This window comes from Solanum tuberosum, unplaced genomic scaffold (genome assembly GCF_000226075.1).
Source record: "Solanum tuberosum cultivar DM 1-3 516 R44 unplaced genomic scaffold, SolTub_3.0 scf00093, whole genome shotgun sequence".
NCBI classification, from domain to species: Eukaryota; Viridiplantae; Streptophyta; class Magnoliopsida; order Solanales; family Solanaceae; genus Solanum; species Solanum tuberosum.
Window position 1 is genome coordinate 1557270 of NW_006239018.1, and position 13429 is coordinate 1570698.

The following is a 13429-nucleotide window of genomic DNA, read 5'->3' on the forward strand; positions in this document are numbered from 1 at the left end:
AAAAAACAAAGATGATAAAAAATCATATAATCAATGCAATTATTTTTGAGTTTTTATTAGGCACCCCTTCTATCCATATCCAAGTGTCTTTTCATGGAGTCAAACTAAAGTATAAATCTGATACTATAACAATAATATCGAATATCACTATTTCAAATATGGAATAAAAATAATAATCTTGAGTAGGTATCTAATGAAAAAAATGACTTTATATAGACAAAATTGAATAAATTAATATCATAAGGTATCTTAAATTTTGAAATTAAATAGTTGGGGGTTATGAATATAAAAATTTAAAGAAAAAGAGTTAATAATATTAATTAAAGTAAAAGTTCAATTAGGTATAAGTTATGGAGATAAGAATTTTAAAATAAATAAAAGAAGGGAAAAATAAAATAATGAAGACCAAAAAAAACTCATGAACTATTCAACATTTGTTGGGTGTTTAAGTTTTATTAGGAAAAGCAAGCAAATCAACTACTTCTCTTTTTGTACTACTCCATTGTGTTTAACAAAAGTGAAAGAGGAAAAAAAATAAACAAATATCTTGAAATATCAAAGTAGTGAATATTGAGACTTTTAATTTTTTGTAACAAAGAATAATAATGAGTGTAAATAATTTTTCAGACATTTAAGTATAACAATAAATAGAGAAGTAGTAGTTGATTATTTATTTTTTGTACAATAATAAGTAAATAGAAAAATATGAAAAATTGTGGAAAAAAGATAAATAGAATCTTTGGCCAAAGAGAGGTGCAACTTCATTTCTATATGAGAATCACTTTATAATGAATCTTTGAAGAATATATCTTTGATCTTTATCAAAGTGAAGAACATATCATGTCACTATCTTTTCTATGATTTCTTATGGAAAAGATGAAGAATGATTTTTATTTTTTTTAAAGAGAGAAAAAAACTACACTATCATAAAGAAAGAATGAGAAAAAAACTACACTAATAGAAAGAAAGAATGAGAAAAATGAAAAATGAATATTCGCATCTCCATGAATGATTGTAATTTATAGATTTGATAATCCATAAGAATAAGTTGAAGAGACATATTATTTAAGTAGAGAATATGAATAGAAGGAGGTTTTTGGTAACTCATTAGATTAAATTAGAATAGTAAATATGATTTTTTTTATTTATTTAATAAATAAAATATTTAATGACAAGAATTAAGAAAAAAAATATCAAAAAAGGAGAAAAAAAAAATGGAGGCCATAGAGAGGTGACACATCACCTTGTCTATGTTTCTCCTTTATATTATATATAGATATAGATTAGTGCTCCATTAATTCATTTTCCAAATTTGCAAAAGAGAGACAAAAACAGAAATTTCCATTTATTCACTAGTTTTGTATATGATTGGACAGTTTGCTAAACCTAATACACAAATTAAAACACAATTATAATGTTTTCCAAGGGTCACTTTAATCACCAATCAGCTAACCCCCAAAACAGATCTAATTAGGAATCTCCAAAACGTTGATTCCTTATTGGACCCAAATTATTATATTAAGTTATTAACATTAGCTAGTGGGATATCGATCATGATACTTCATATTTTAATTATTTTTATTTAATACTAACACAGGAATACAATATTATGAGCTGCATTTAACTATTGAGTTACCTACTTAATGGGAATCATCAGACTACTAATTTTTTCCCTATAAATACACGTGAAAATTCATCCTTATATATCCAGTGCTTATAAGGAAAGAAACTTAGAAATTAGTACTAGTACTTAATTAAGGCAATGAAGAAGAGTAATGGATTTATGCTAATGATGGTGATTATGGTGTTAATTATTTGTAATCCAATTAAGGTGGAGAGTGCAATTGGGATTGACATAAATCCATGCACAGTTCCAGCATGTGTAGCTGCTTGCAAGAAAGTTTTGAAGGCCAATTACCAAAGTGCGACTTGTGCCACGGGACCTAAAGGAAAATATTGCATCTGCTTGGGATAATGATACTCTAAGCTGGCTAGTGTGTACTTCGTTTTATTTTATATAGTGAGGTAAGAAATAGTGTCGTATAAAATGATATAGACGAAGTAATATTTTGAATAAGGTTCCTTCCGATTCACTTAGAAAGCAAGGAAGGAATAATGTTGTGTTTTATTTAGTGTGCTGGTATATTAAGCTAATCGCTATTAGGTATATCTATCTATTACTAATATTATTGGGTATTAGTCCAAGTATCTCTCTTCATCAGTGTAATGTAATCTAACCACTACTTCCAATAAATAAATAAATAAAGTTGCTCAGCTTTTTTCTGAATGTTGGCAACAAGTTTCCGCAAGACCCTTGTGCTCAAGGGAAGAGGAAAAAGATAGTGAAGAAAATATAGTAAGGAACAAGGAAACGGTGCAAAGTAATTAATGTGAAATGCTATAGTTAATAATGAAGTTTAGAAAAAGGAGTGCAATTCAACCTTAGTTGCACGGACTCTTCACTTTTGATGCCGCACCTGTGTCGGACTCTCCAAAAATGCACTACTTTTGGCGAATCCGACACGCACCCGTGAAATTTTTGAAGAGTCCGAGCAACATAGAATTCAACTGAACAACAAAAGTAAGCACCTGAAGTATAAACCAGGCCAGCACATACTGACAATCATCATCAGGAGAATATCTGAAGAAGCTAACTAATGGTGAGTTTTCTCTACAACAACAACACTGCATATGCAATTCAAGAAACGTCAAGTTATATGCTGCTGGTGCTGCTTTGAGATTTAACCGAAGCATGATCCCTCCATCTAGATACCCCGGAATTAAATATCTTCTGCAAGATGTCCATTCTCTCCGTAACTAAAGACTCTTCTAGATCCTTCATTTGGCCATGCTGCTTCTCCATCATCAGGTTCAGAGCTTCAACATGCTTCATTTTGCGTTTCAACTTCTTCGCCTTCATAAAAGTAGAAAGAAAAATAAGCCAAGCCAACCAAGGATATTGAGGGAAGCTAGAAATGAGAAGATGTACAGAAGCAGAGGATAACAAGGCAGAAATGTTGACACTTCTCCAAATATGATGGAAGCTCTTGGGTTCTTTTCCTGACCCTTCTATCATTTATTTTTGCTTTTTTCGGAAAAACTTGTTCAATTTCTTTCCTTTCGCCCTGAAGTTTGTTCTAAGTTCACCATTAGTATAAGCGAAACCATAAACTCACCTGTGCTTCAACCAAAGTAGAAACCAGATATTCTATTTCTCTCTCTTCCTGATTGGCCAACAATTTGGCATGAGCAGCAGCAGCACCTATAGCAGTAGCAGTTGCGGCCCTCATACGTAAAGTTAGTGATATACTATTCCTCTGAGAGACTTCCACTTCTGTTTCTGCAAGACAATGGAATCACAAAGTTAATTAGTCCGTGCAGATAGGGATGGCAATGAGGCGGGGCAGGGTAAACCCGCAAAGATACCAACCTGCCCTGCATATCGTTTTTTCTTTCTTAACTGAGTTTGACATTAAAAAATTTTTTTGTCTTTTCACCATGTTGCAACAACAAAATGAAACATCTATTAATTTCATGCGACTCTATAACAATTAAATTGATTAATTTTGTTTGGAACTTTGCAGTGTAAGGTTGCTAAACCAAAAGTTATCATCTTTATGAAGAGAACTTCAAAGTTCTCAGGCAGATCTAGTGGTGGCAAATGAGCGGGTTGGGTTAAATTTGGGTGGGTTGAAAATGGGTCAACATAAAATGGGTAATAATTCAACCCGCCCATATTTGATATGGGTAAAAATGGATTGGGTAACAAATGGGTTGGGGTAAAAGTCAAAAAAAAAATCCTAACTTTTCAATATAAAATAAATTTATGTAATAACAAGGGGAAAATATTTTTAATTTCAAAGTAAATGAATAGTTGCAGTTTAGGACTAAAACATGTTTAATGCACTTTAAGCAATGTCAATACTAATACATGATTTACTTATTTTACACTATTATTTATTATTCAATATAAAATTAAACAAATAAAAAATATAATTATAATTAACAAAAGAAATGTACATTTAAAATATATATTTTTGGAGGGCCAAAGACTTCATATTTTCAATTATAGAGAAAAATAATTAGTTTTATAGAAGAACATAAAAAGGAAGAGAAGTTACAATTTTTTTAGTGATATCGTGAATTTTGAGTGAATTAAAGTTAGAAGCTTAACCCATTTGGCTAATCCATACATACCCATATTTTACCCATAGTTTACCCATATTTTTATGGGTTGAATATGGGTATCAACCCATATTTTACCCATGTAAAAAGTCACTCATCCAATCCATTAAAATATGGGGGGGTTGGGCGGGTTACTAAAATGTGGGCTCATTTTGCCGGCACTAGGCAGATCATTTAAAAAATTCTTTCTGTTATCAATTAACAAACAGAAACCCTTGCTTAACAAAAATCCCACATTTTAATTGGTGAAACAAAAAGAATTATTTGACTCGTGCACAAATTGTTTCTTCTAAACTAATGGAAGAAAGCGCAAAACATATATTCTGAGATGGAGTTGAAATTTCTGCAACCCACACACGCTCACCAGCACTACATCCCTTAAAAAAAGTTTCAACCCTCCCCACCCCACATAAAGCCAAACCCACCCCACCCCATTGTCATCCTACATGCAGACTATGATAGAAGGAAGAGGAGGGAGCTGTGGTGGAGCTATCAGGTATAAGGGGGATGTATGAGGGACCTTGGGAATCTGTGGTGACTATAATGTCACAAGGTATCCGGCAGATAGAACAAAGTGTCACAGGATCTCTGGTGCAATGACTGAATTTTCAACATGGATTGATGATCTTGAGTTTTTTGGATCCTCCCTTATTTGGAGGATTTTACACTTGGAGAAGGGGGGAAATCACACGAGTGCTTCCAGAACCAACAGGTTTTTGTATTCAACAGAATGGGAGGAAAATTTTCTTTCGATCAAACAGAATTCGATGCCAAAATAGGATCAGATCACAATCCTATCATATTGAATTGGTGGTGACTGGGACTCTGGGAGTTCAAGCATTACTTTAAATTTGAAAACCAGTGGTTGGAAGTTAAAGTTTCAAGGATAAAAAGAAGATATGGTGGAGCTCTTTCTCAGTGTTTGTCAGACCTACTTATGTGCTAGCCACAAAGTTGAAACTTCTTAAAGGGAAGTTGAAATGGATGAATTGCTAAATCAAATTATGAATCTGGAGAACATTCAAGATCAGAGGTCTCTGATGATGAACTACTTCAAGAAACTCAACTGGCTATGGAGTTGGAAGAAGTAGCCAAAAGAAAGGAAATAGCTTGGAGACACAGATCTAAGGTGCAGTGGCTGAAGAATGGTGATAAGAACACTAAATATTTCCACAGAATAGCAAAAGCTCACAAAGGTTCAATACCATAGACTCACCGGAAGTTGATGGAGTTTTGATTACTGACCCTGCTGAAACAAAGGATCCATCCAGAATTTTTAACAGAAGTTATATAAGGAGACTGAAGGGTGGAGACCTTGATCTTCATTTACAAGGGGCAGCAGTTATCTCTAATGAATATCAGGAGTGGCTTCAAAGGGAATTTGTACATGAGGAAATTCTTGAGAGCATAAGACTGTGCCTCAGATAAGGCACCTGGCCCAGATCGTTTTCCAATGAGCTTCTTCCAGAGTATTTGGGATTTGTTGAAGGAGGACATCAAGAACACTTCACAACATTTCCATTCACATCAGGTGCTTGAGAAAAGCTTTGATAATGCTACTTATATAGCTCTCATTCCAAAGAAAGTAGGGGCAACAAATTTAAGAGGCGTTAGGCCAAGAAGTCTCATCAGTGTGGTCTACAAGATCATTACAAAAATCTTGGCAGAGAGACTGAAGAAGGTGGTGAGCAATTTAGTCAATAAACATCAGATTGCCTTTATTAAGGAGAGACAAATTGGATGCAGCTCTCATTGCTAGTGAATGTGTGGACTCAAGGTTGAGAGGTGATCTCCCTGGTGTCATGTGTAAGTTGGATATAAAGAAAGCCGATGACCATGTAAACTAGAATTTTCTGATGAACATCCTCTGACAGATAGGTTTTGGAGATAGATGGATGAAATGGATTGCTTTTTGCATTAAATATGTTTTAAGTTTTCAGTGTTTGTTGATGGAGAACCTGTAGGTTTTTTTCGTTCTAGTTATGGAAGGATTCAACAGTATTATGAGGGTTGCATTACGAAACAGATGGTTGACAGGATAAGATTGAATCCAGGGGGAGTGAAAACCTGGAGATCTGTCATCTGTTTTATGCCGCTACAACAACATACCTAGTATATTCCCACAAGTTGGGTCTGGGGAAGTAGGTGTACACAGATCCTTACCCCTACCTTTGTGGGTAGAAGAGGTTGTTTTCAATAAACCCTCGGCTCAAGAAAATCATTTTTTGGAAAATGATTTAAAAGAAATGGAAGAGTAGAAGTTGTGATGAAAATATTGAAGAACGAGAGTACTTACCATACAAATATTAAAGATAACCAAAGTAAAAGAAACAACAGTCGTAATAAAATCGAACCATAAGAGAATGCTAGTATAATGGTAATAATACTGATAAAGGAACAAATAGATGCTCCAGACTAGGCTAGAACCCTGCTCTACCACTGTAAAGAGAGAAAACACTCGACAACCTACTAACTGTTTACCCTAATCTTCGACCTCAATGCTCTCTTATCTAGGGTCATGTCCTCGGTGAGTTGAAAATGTGTCATGTCCTATCTAATCATCTTTCTTCAAACCTATCACCACTAACCTCTCACACCTCCTCATTGAGGCATTTGTGCTCCTCCTTTTTATATGTTCGAACCATCTCAACCTTGCCTCTTGCATCTTGTCCACCACAGCGGCTACTCCCACTTTACCTCATATATCTTTGTTCTTAATCATGTCTCTTCTAGTATATTTGCATATCCATCTAACCATCCTCATTTCAGAGGGCCTTAGCTATCCTCATCTTTTGAATGTGCGAGTTCTTGACTAGCCAATGTTCCACCCTATACAACATGATCAGTTTAACAACCCCTCTATAGAACTTACTTTTAAATCTCGGTGATGCGTTCTTATCAAATAGGTCAACGAATGTGAGCCTCCATTTCATCCACTTTGCTCCAATACGATGTGTGACATTCTTGTCGATCTCCCCATTCCTTTGATTATAGCCCCAAGATACTTGAAGCTTCCTCTCTTGAGGATGACTTCCATATCAATCCTCACTTTCCCATCTGCCTCCAGTGATGCGACACTAATGTGCACTTCATGTACTCTGTGTAGTTCTGCTCACCTTAAAGCCTTTAGATTCTATGGTTTGTCTCCATATCTCCAGTCTATCATTAACTCTTTTGCATGTCTTGTAGATCAATACTTTGTCCTCTGAATAACATACACCAAGGTATGTCCTCTTAACTATGTAGATCATCACGAACTTAATAGTTAATACACCAACTAAAACATGGTTAATTGGATGGATTAAACTAATTAAGAGAGAAAAGGAAATGAGTGAAATCAACCCCACCAACCACGCCTGACCTTACTAGCGTGGAAAATTGAGGTACCTCCAACTGCCAGCTCGAAAGGTTGACCCCACAAGCGCAAACCACTTCTTTTAAAACCGTCCTTTTCTCCAAACAAAATAAAAATTATTTCTCACTCCACCATCAGCATTCTCTCCACACATTTGTAATGCTCCTACCACTTCAAACAACCATTCCCACAATTCTTGGCAAGTTCGAACCATTCTGGTCCTCCTTGGCTTTTCAACCAATTTTATTTGTGGTAATCCACTTACTACAGCTGAAGTGGAAAAAATAAAAGTTCAAACAGTCCTATAATCCCTTGTCACAAATTTCGGGAATTCCTTCTCTGCAGTCACCCTTGTTAGGAACTTGTATTCTCTTTGGTACAACTAGATGATGCAGATGACATTGTGATATATTTTGAGCCAATGATCGAGCAAATCATATTCATCAGACTGATGCTGCTGGTTTTTGAAGCATCATCTGGTCTGAGTGTCAACCGGAGGAACTAGGAAGAGTAGTATTTTCCCAAACAAGAAAATTGGCCCAAGTGCAGGTTCTGGCTAATATACTGGACTGCAAGGTAGAATACTTGCCAACTTTCTATCTTGGCATGTCACTAGGGAACAATCATAAAGCCTTGGAGATCTGGAATGGTACAGAGGATAAAACTGAGAAAGGGATAGAAAACACAATATCTGTCTTTAGGAGGGGGGGGACTTACTTTGATCAATCCTGTCCTAGTCTCCTAGACTCAATACCAACTTATGTAATGTCCTTATTCCCTTTACCAATCAAGGGGATGAAGAAACTAGACAAATTGAGGAGAGACTTTCTATGGCACGGCAGTAAGGAAGGCGGGGGTATAACCTAGTGAACTGGCAAACAACTCAACTGACCAAAGAGCAGGGTGGGCTGGCAATTAGAAATTTGAGGCTACAAAATATTAGTCTCCTGATGATGAAGTTGTTGTGGACGCCGACGTATAATTGTGAAGATCAAGCCTTATTGAAAGAAGTCATCCAGTGCAAGTATGGGCAGACAAGTTAGCCTTCTAGAAATCATTTGCGAGGCAGATGTCTAGTTAGCCTTTTTAGTTGGTCCAAATTGACCCCTGTAAATAATTTAGAACTCTTCTTGGATTTTGTTAGCTCTATAGCTTAGAAAGAGGCTACAAATCCTGTTTTTGTGAGCTTAACTGATCTATGCTTGTAAAGCTTGCATCTTCTTGATGCCTTGAAATGAATCTACTTACTTCATCAAAACAAAACAAAAAAGTATGGGCAGACAAGCACTTGCTACACAAACATGGTAACCAACACCTATGGAGTAGGGGTATTGAAACCAGTCAGAGCCCTGTGGACAAATTTGGAAGTAAACACTTGCATTAAAGAGCCAATGGTAGAAGGACTGGTTTTTGGACGGAGGCCTGGAATGGTCAGTCTGCTATAAAGGATTCATATCCTGATTTATTCTTACTGTGCAACAACCCAGGTGCTATTGTATATGGATGTTGAAGCCCTCAAGTAAAGAATTTAAGTTTCAGAAGGTATTTGAACGACTGGGAGATAGAAAGAGTGGCAGATTAATTGAAGGGCATTGAAGGTTTCATAGCCACCCCTACTGAGCATGAGAAGTTGAAATGGAAACATAGCAGTGATGGAGCTATTTCTGTCAATAGAGTTGTTACAATAGGAATAGGTTTATACAATCCTATTAAAATAGGAATAGGTTTACACAATCCTATTAGAATAGGAATAGGTTTATACAATCCTATTTAGAATAGGAATACAAATAGGAATAGGAATAGTAAATAGTATCCTACTTGGTAAAGGATTGTATTCTAGTGTCTATAAATAGGATCTCAATGTAATAATGTAGACACAACAACAATTCAATAATATTTTTCTCATATATTTCTCACATGGTATCAGAGCCTCTACGATCTTGGTAGAAAATCAAAGAGCTTCCGCTGCCGATGGTGGCACCCATATATGTTGCCCGTCTGGCCAATGATTATGTTAGCAAAAGTTGGGTCACCATGTATCTTTCATGTGACTATTTTCTCATATCTAATTTGTGTAGTACTGTGTCATCATTCCAGTGACTACTTTTTCATATATAATTTGTGTAGCACTGTGCCATCCTTCGGTGACTGCCTTTTTTTGCATATCTGATTTGTGTAGCACCGTGCATCTCTCCGGACTACTTTTCACCTTTAATTTGTGTAGTACCGTGGATTTTTCCAAACTATTTTCTCATATCTGAGTTGCATAGCATCATGTGTCTTTTCAGTGACTCCTCATATTTGATTTGCATAGTTCCATTCGTCTTTCCGGAGACTCTTCAAATCTGATTTGCGTAGGGTTGTGCCATCATTCCAACCCTACCCGTATAATTTTTCTTTTTCAGTAGGGTCGTGCCATCATTCTGACCCTACCCATATTATTTCTTTTTTTCAATGGGATCGTTCCATCAATTTGAACTATCCTATATAATTTCTATTTTCTAGTTGGGTCGTGACATCATTCCAACCCTACCCATATAATTTTATTTTTTAGATTATGACCACTTTTAGTTATCAAATCTAATGCTCCGACATATGAGCATGTTCTGGCCAGTTTTTCGATGACTTTCTTGTTTAATATCGACTCGTCTATTGATTCCAACAAGATCCATATATTTTATACTAGATTTTGAGCACTTTGTTTCTCAGGGGGAGTTTAAAAGTCTTGTATGTCGATTATGTGAGTCACTCTATGGTCTGAAACAGTCTTTGCAAGTTTGGTTGGGAAGTTCAACACTGTAATTTTATCGCTCTGTGTTTTCTCCACATTATGCATCAAATTCAATATTTCATGAGAAAATTAAACACATTGAGATTGACTGACATTATGCATCAAATCCAGTATTTAATGAGAAGACAAGCACATTGAGATTGACTGTCAATTTTGTGAAGTCGACTGATCAACTTGCAGATATCTCACCATGCCCCTCATTGGTCCTCGTATTAATTACATATGTAACAAGCTAAGGTACATGAATTGTATGCACTAGCTTGAGGGGGAGTGTTAGAATAGGAATAGGTTTATACAATCATAGTAGAATAGGAATAGGTTTATACAATCATAGTAGAATAGGAATAGGTTTATACAATCATAGTAGAATAGGAATAGGTTTATACAATCATAGTAGAATAGGAATAGGTTTATACAATCATAGTAGAATAGGAATAGGTTTATACAATCATAGTAGAATAGGAATAGGTTTATACAATCATAGTAGAATAGGAATAGGTTTATACAATCATAGTAGAATAGGAATAGGTTTATACAATCCTATTTAGAATAGGAATACAAATATGAATAGGAATAGTAAATAGTATCCTACTTGGTAAAGGATTGTATTCTAGTGTCTATAAATAGGATCTCAATGTAATAATGTAGACACAACAACAATTCAATAATATTTTTCTCATATATTTCTCACAAAGAGTGTATTAAAAGAGCACCAACGGACAGGAAATGGGCAACCCAGAACTTTGGAGGAAATCTGGAAAATCATAGCACCAACTCAAGTAAAATGTTTCACTTGGTTGATAGCAAAGAGGGCTTGCCAACTCATGAAGTGCTCCAGAAAAGGGAGTTCCCTGTAGTCTCTCTTTTTCTGTGCAATGAAACAGGGGAAACAAACAACCACTTGTTTCTCTGTTGTAGATTCACAGCTCAGATATGGGCATTTTCTATAGCCTCACAAAAGGTTAAATGAACCATGTCAGAGCACATCTACCGAGTTGAGTTGTTGGTGAGGAGCCGCAGGTGGGGGGGGGGGGGGGGGGGGGGGGGGGGGGGGGGGGGGGGGCAAGAGTCAGAAGAAATGGTGGAGAATTATTCCTTCATTTATTTGGTGGTCAATGTGGAAAGAAAGGAATGGAAGGTGTTTTGAAGATAGGTCCAATTCTGTTCAGAAAGTGAAATGGAATGTATTATAGTTTTTTTATTTTTGGTGTAAAGAACAATGTATAGAAGAAGTAGATCTACTTATAGAATTTCCAGGAGCACTGTAACTAGTCTTTCTTTTGTTTCTCTTTATCTTTCTTTTGGAGGTCTCCAGCATTAAGGATATGCTGAGGAATACAACAGTACCAGTTTCCTTAAAAAAAAAAGAAGATCATAACCACATTTACATGTGGATACATGACTGCAGGTGATCACCATGAACAAAACTTTTAGCAGTTGCTGCAGTCTGATACTTGGATTGGAAGTTAAAGACACAAAATGATGCCTATCATGGAAAATACCTGATCTGGCGTGCTTTTCTTCCCCTTGAGCACCTACAACTTGACTTGTCCTGAAAATAAGACAATTCACTTTCATGCTAAAAGAGAAACTAAATGTATAACTCTGTAATGATAATTAAGCCAAGACATAGCTATAGCAAGATACAAACATAAGAATGGTGAACATACATAACAGAGAATTATACAGAATGAACTGCACAAAGACTGAACAAATTTGCACAAGAAGTCGATAGTACATACTCTCTTTGTCCCATATTATTTATCACCTTTACACTTTTTTAAACAATTGAAGAAAAGAGATCCTGATGTACTGTTCAAAATTACCCTCTCTAAATTATTATTAAGGAAGCCCAATATATTCACATGTTCTAAATAGCTTATAAAGGGAATGGTACTTCTGGAATAGAACTAACCATATCTGGAAAGGAGACAGATAGACTGGAATCTGAAAACGGATGGAGTATTCTATATATATATATATATATATCCCGACAAAAAAGGACAGAGGGAGTACTAGTTACCTCTCTGTCTCACTGATATCAGCAATTGATCCCAATCCATTATCATCTCCATCAAAAATGTCCGTTGAACACTGATTCTCATAGCAAAGGGCTGTAACAGCAGCCTCAGCTGCAGATGCTGTGATATGTGGACCAACAGCACCAGAAATGTGACCTACCTGAAGATTACAGACCACGTATCGCTTACAAGACCAATAAATGGTGGAAGTGGGATTAAGCAAGATGACCTCAAGACCAAATTCCCATCACGTTTCAGTAATTTACTTGCCAAACCGCAAATCTAACATTTTTTTCCACATCTTAGAATGTTTAAAACAGTTGCAAAAAATCCATATATAGCTGAGTCATAAAAGAAATAGTCCAATGTAACAGAAGCATGTGAACCTGTTTCATCAGGAAACTACTGTCTTCTGAAATTGGAGCCCTGCGTATTTTCTTGAGAGGAGGGGTTTCGCATTCAGCATTTCCATTCTGTTGACGCTCCTGGTTCTGCTCATGAGATTGATTTCCAGGAGTTTCTCGAGACTCACTTATTGCAGGTTGAGCTTGATCCACGCCCCTTACCTCACAATTCTTGTCCAAAAAATTAAGCTTTTTATGAATAGAACCAAGCATAAGATCCCCAAATGGCAACTGTATAAGCTTGGAGATACAATCCAGCTTACTCTTTGTTTTGACATTTTGAGTAACAAGATCCCAGTCATCACCATGCTTCAGTACAGATTCTAATAGGAGTAAAGTTTCGGCTTCCGTCCAGTTGGCTTTTGGGTTCGCACCATCCATGAACTTGAATTCATCTGCAAATTTGCTCTTGTCATAATTACCACTTTTAAAACACTTCTCGCATAAATTCGAGCTCGCATCCTGACAAAAACAAGAAAGAAAGTAACCTCAGCTGCTATTCTGAATATCTCGATTTTCAAATCTTGTAGATTTCAAGTTATTTTCATTTTTTAAAATTTTTTGGCATCATTAATAACTTAATTTTAGGAAGAAGGCATAAGTATTCCCCTGAACTATGACCTATGACCAAAGTTCTAGGGACACACCTTTCCTTTTAGCCCCCCCCCCCCCC

At 35.9% G+C, this 13429-nt stretch overlaps 1 protein-coding gene across 1 annotated transcript in view; it reads right to left on the minus strand.

The window, feature by feature from the left end:
* Nucleotides 1-2369: 2369 nt before the first annotated feature.
* Nucleotides 2370-13429, minus strand: part of LOC102596754 (SWI/SNF complex subunit SWI3A) — a 14224-nt gene continuing 3164 nt past the window's right edge. The window contains exons 3-7 of the mRNA XM_006347560.2: nt 12739-13218; nt 12355-12512; nt 11834-11883; nt 3177-3340; nt 2370-2914 (exon numbers count right to left, since the gene is read on the minus strand). Coding sequence (XP_006347622.1) covers nt 2714-2914; nt 3177-3340; nt 11834-11883; nt 12355-12512; nt 12739-13218 — 1053 coding nt within the window. The 3' untranslated portion in view covers nt 2370-2713. The remainder of the gene's footprint in view (nt 2915-3176; nt 3341-11833; nt 11884-12354; nt 12513-12738; nt 13219-13429) is intronic.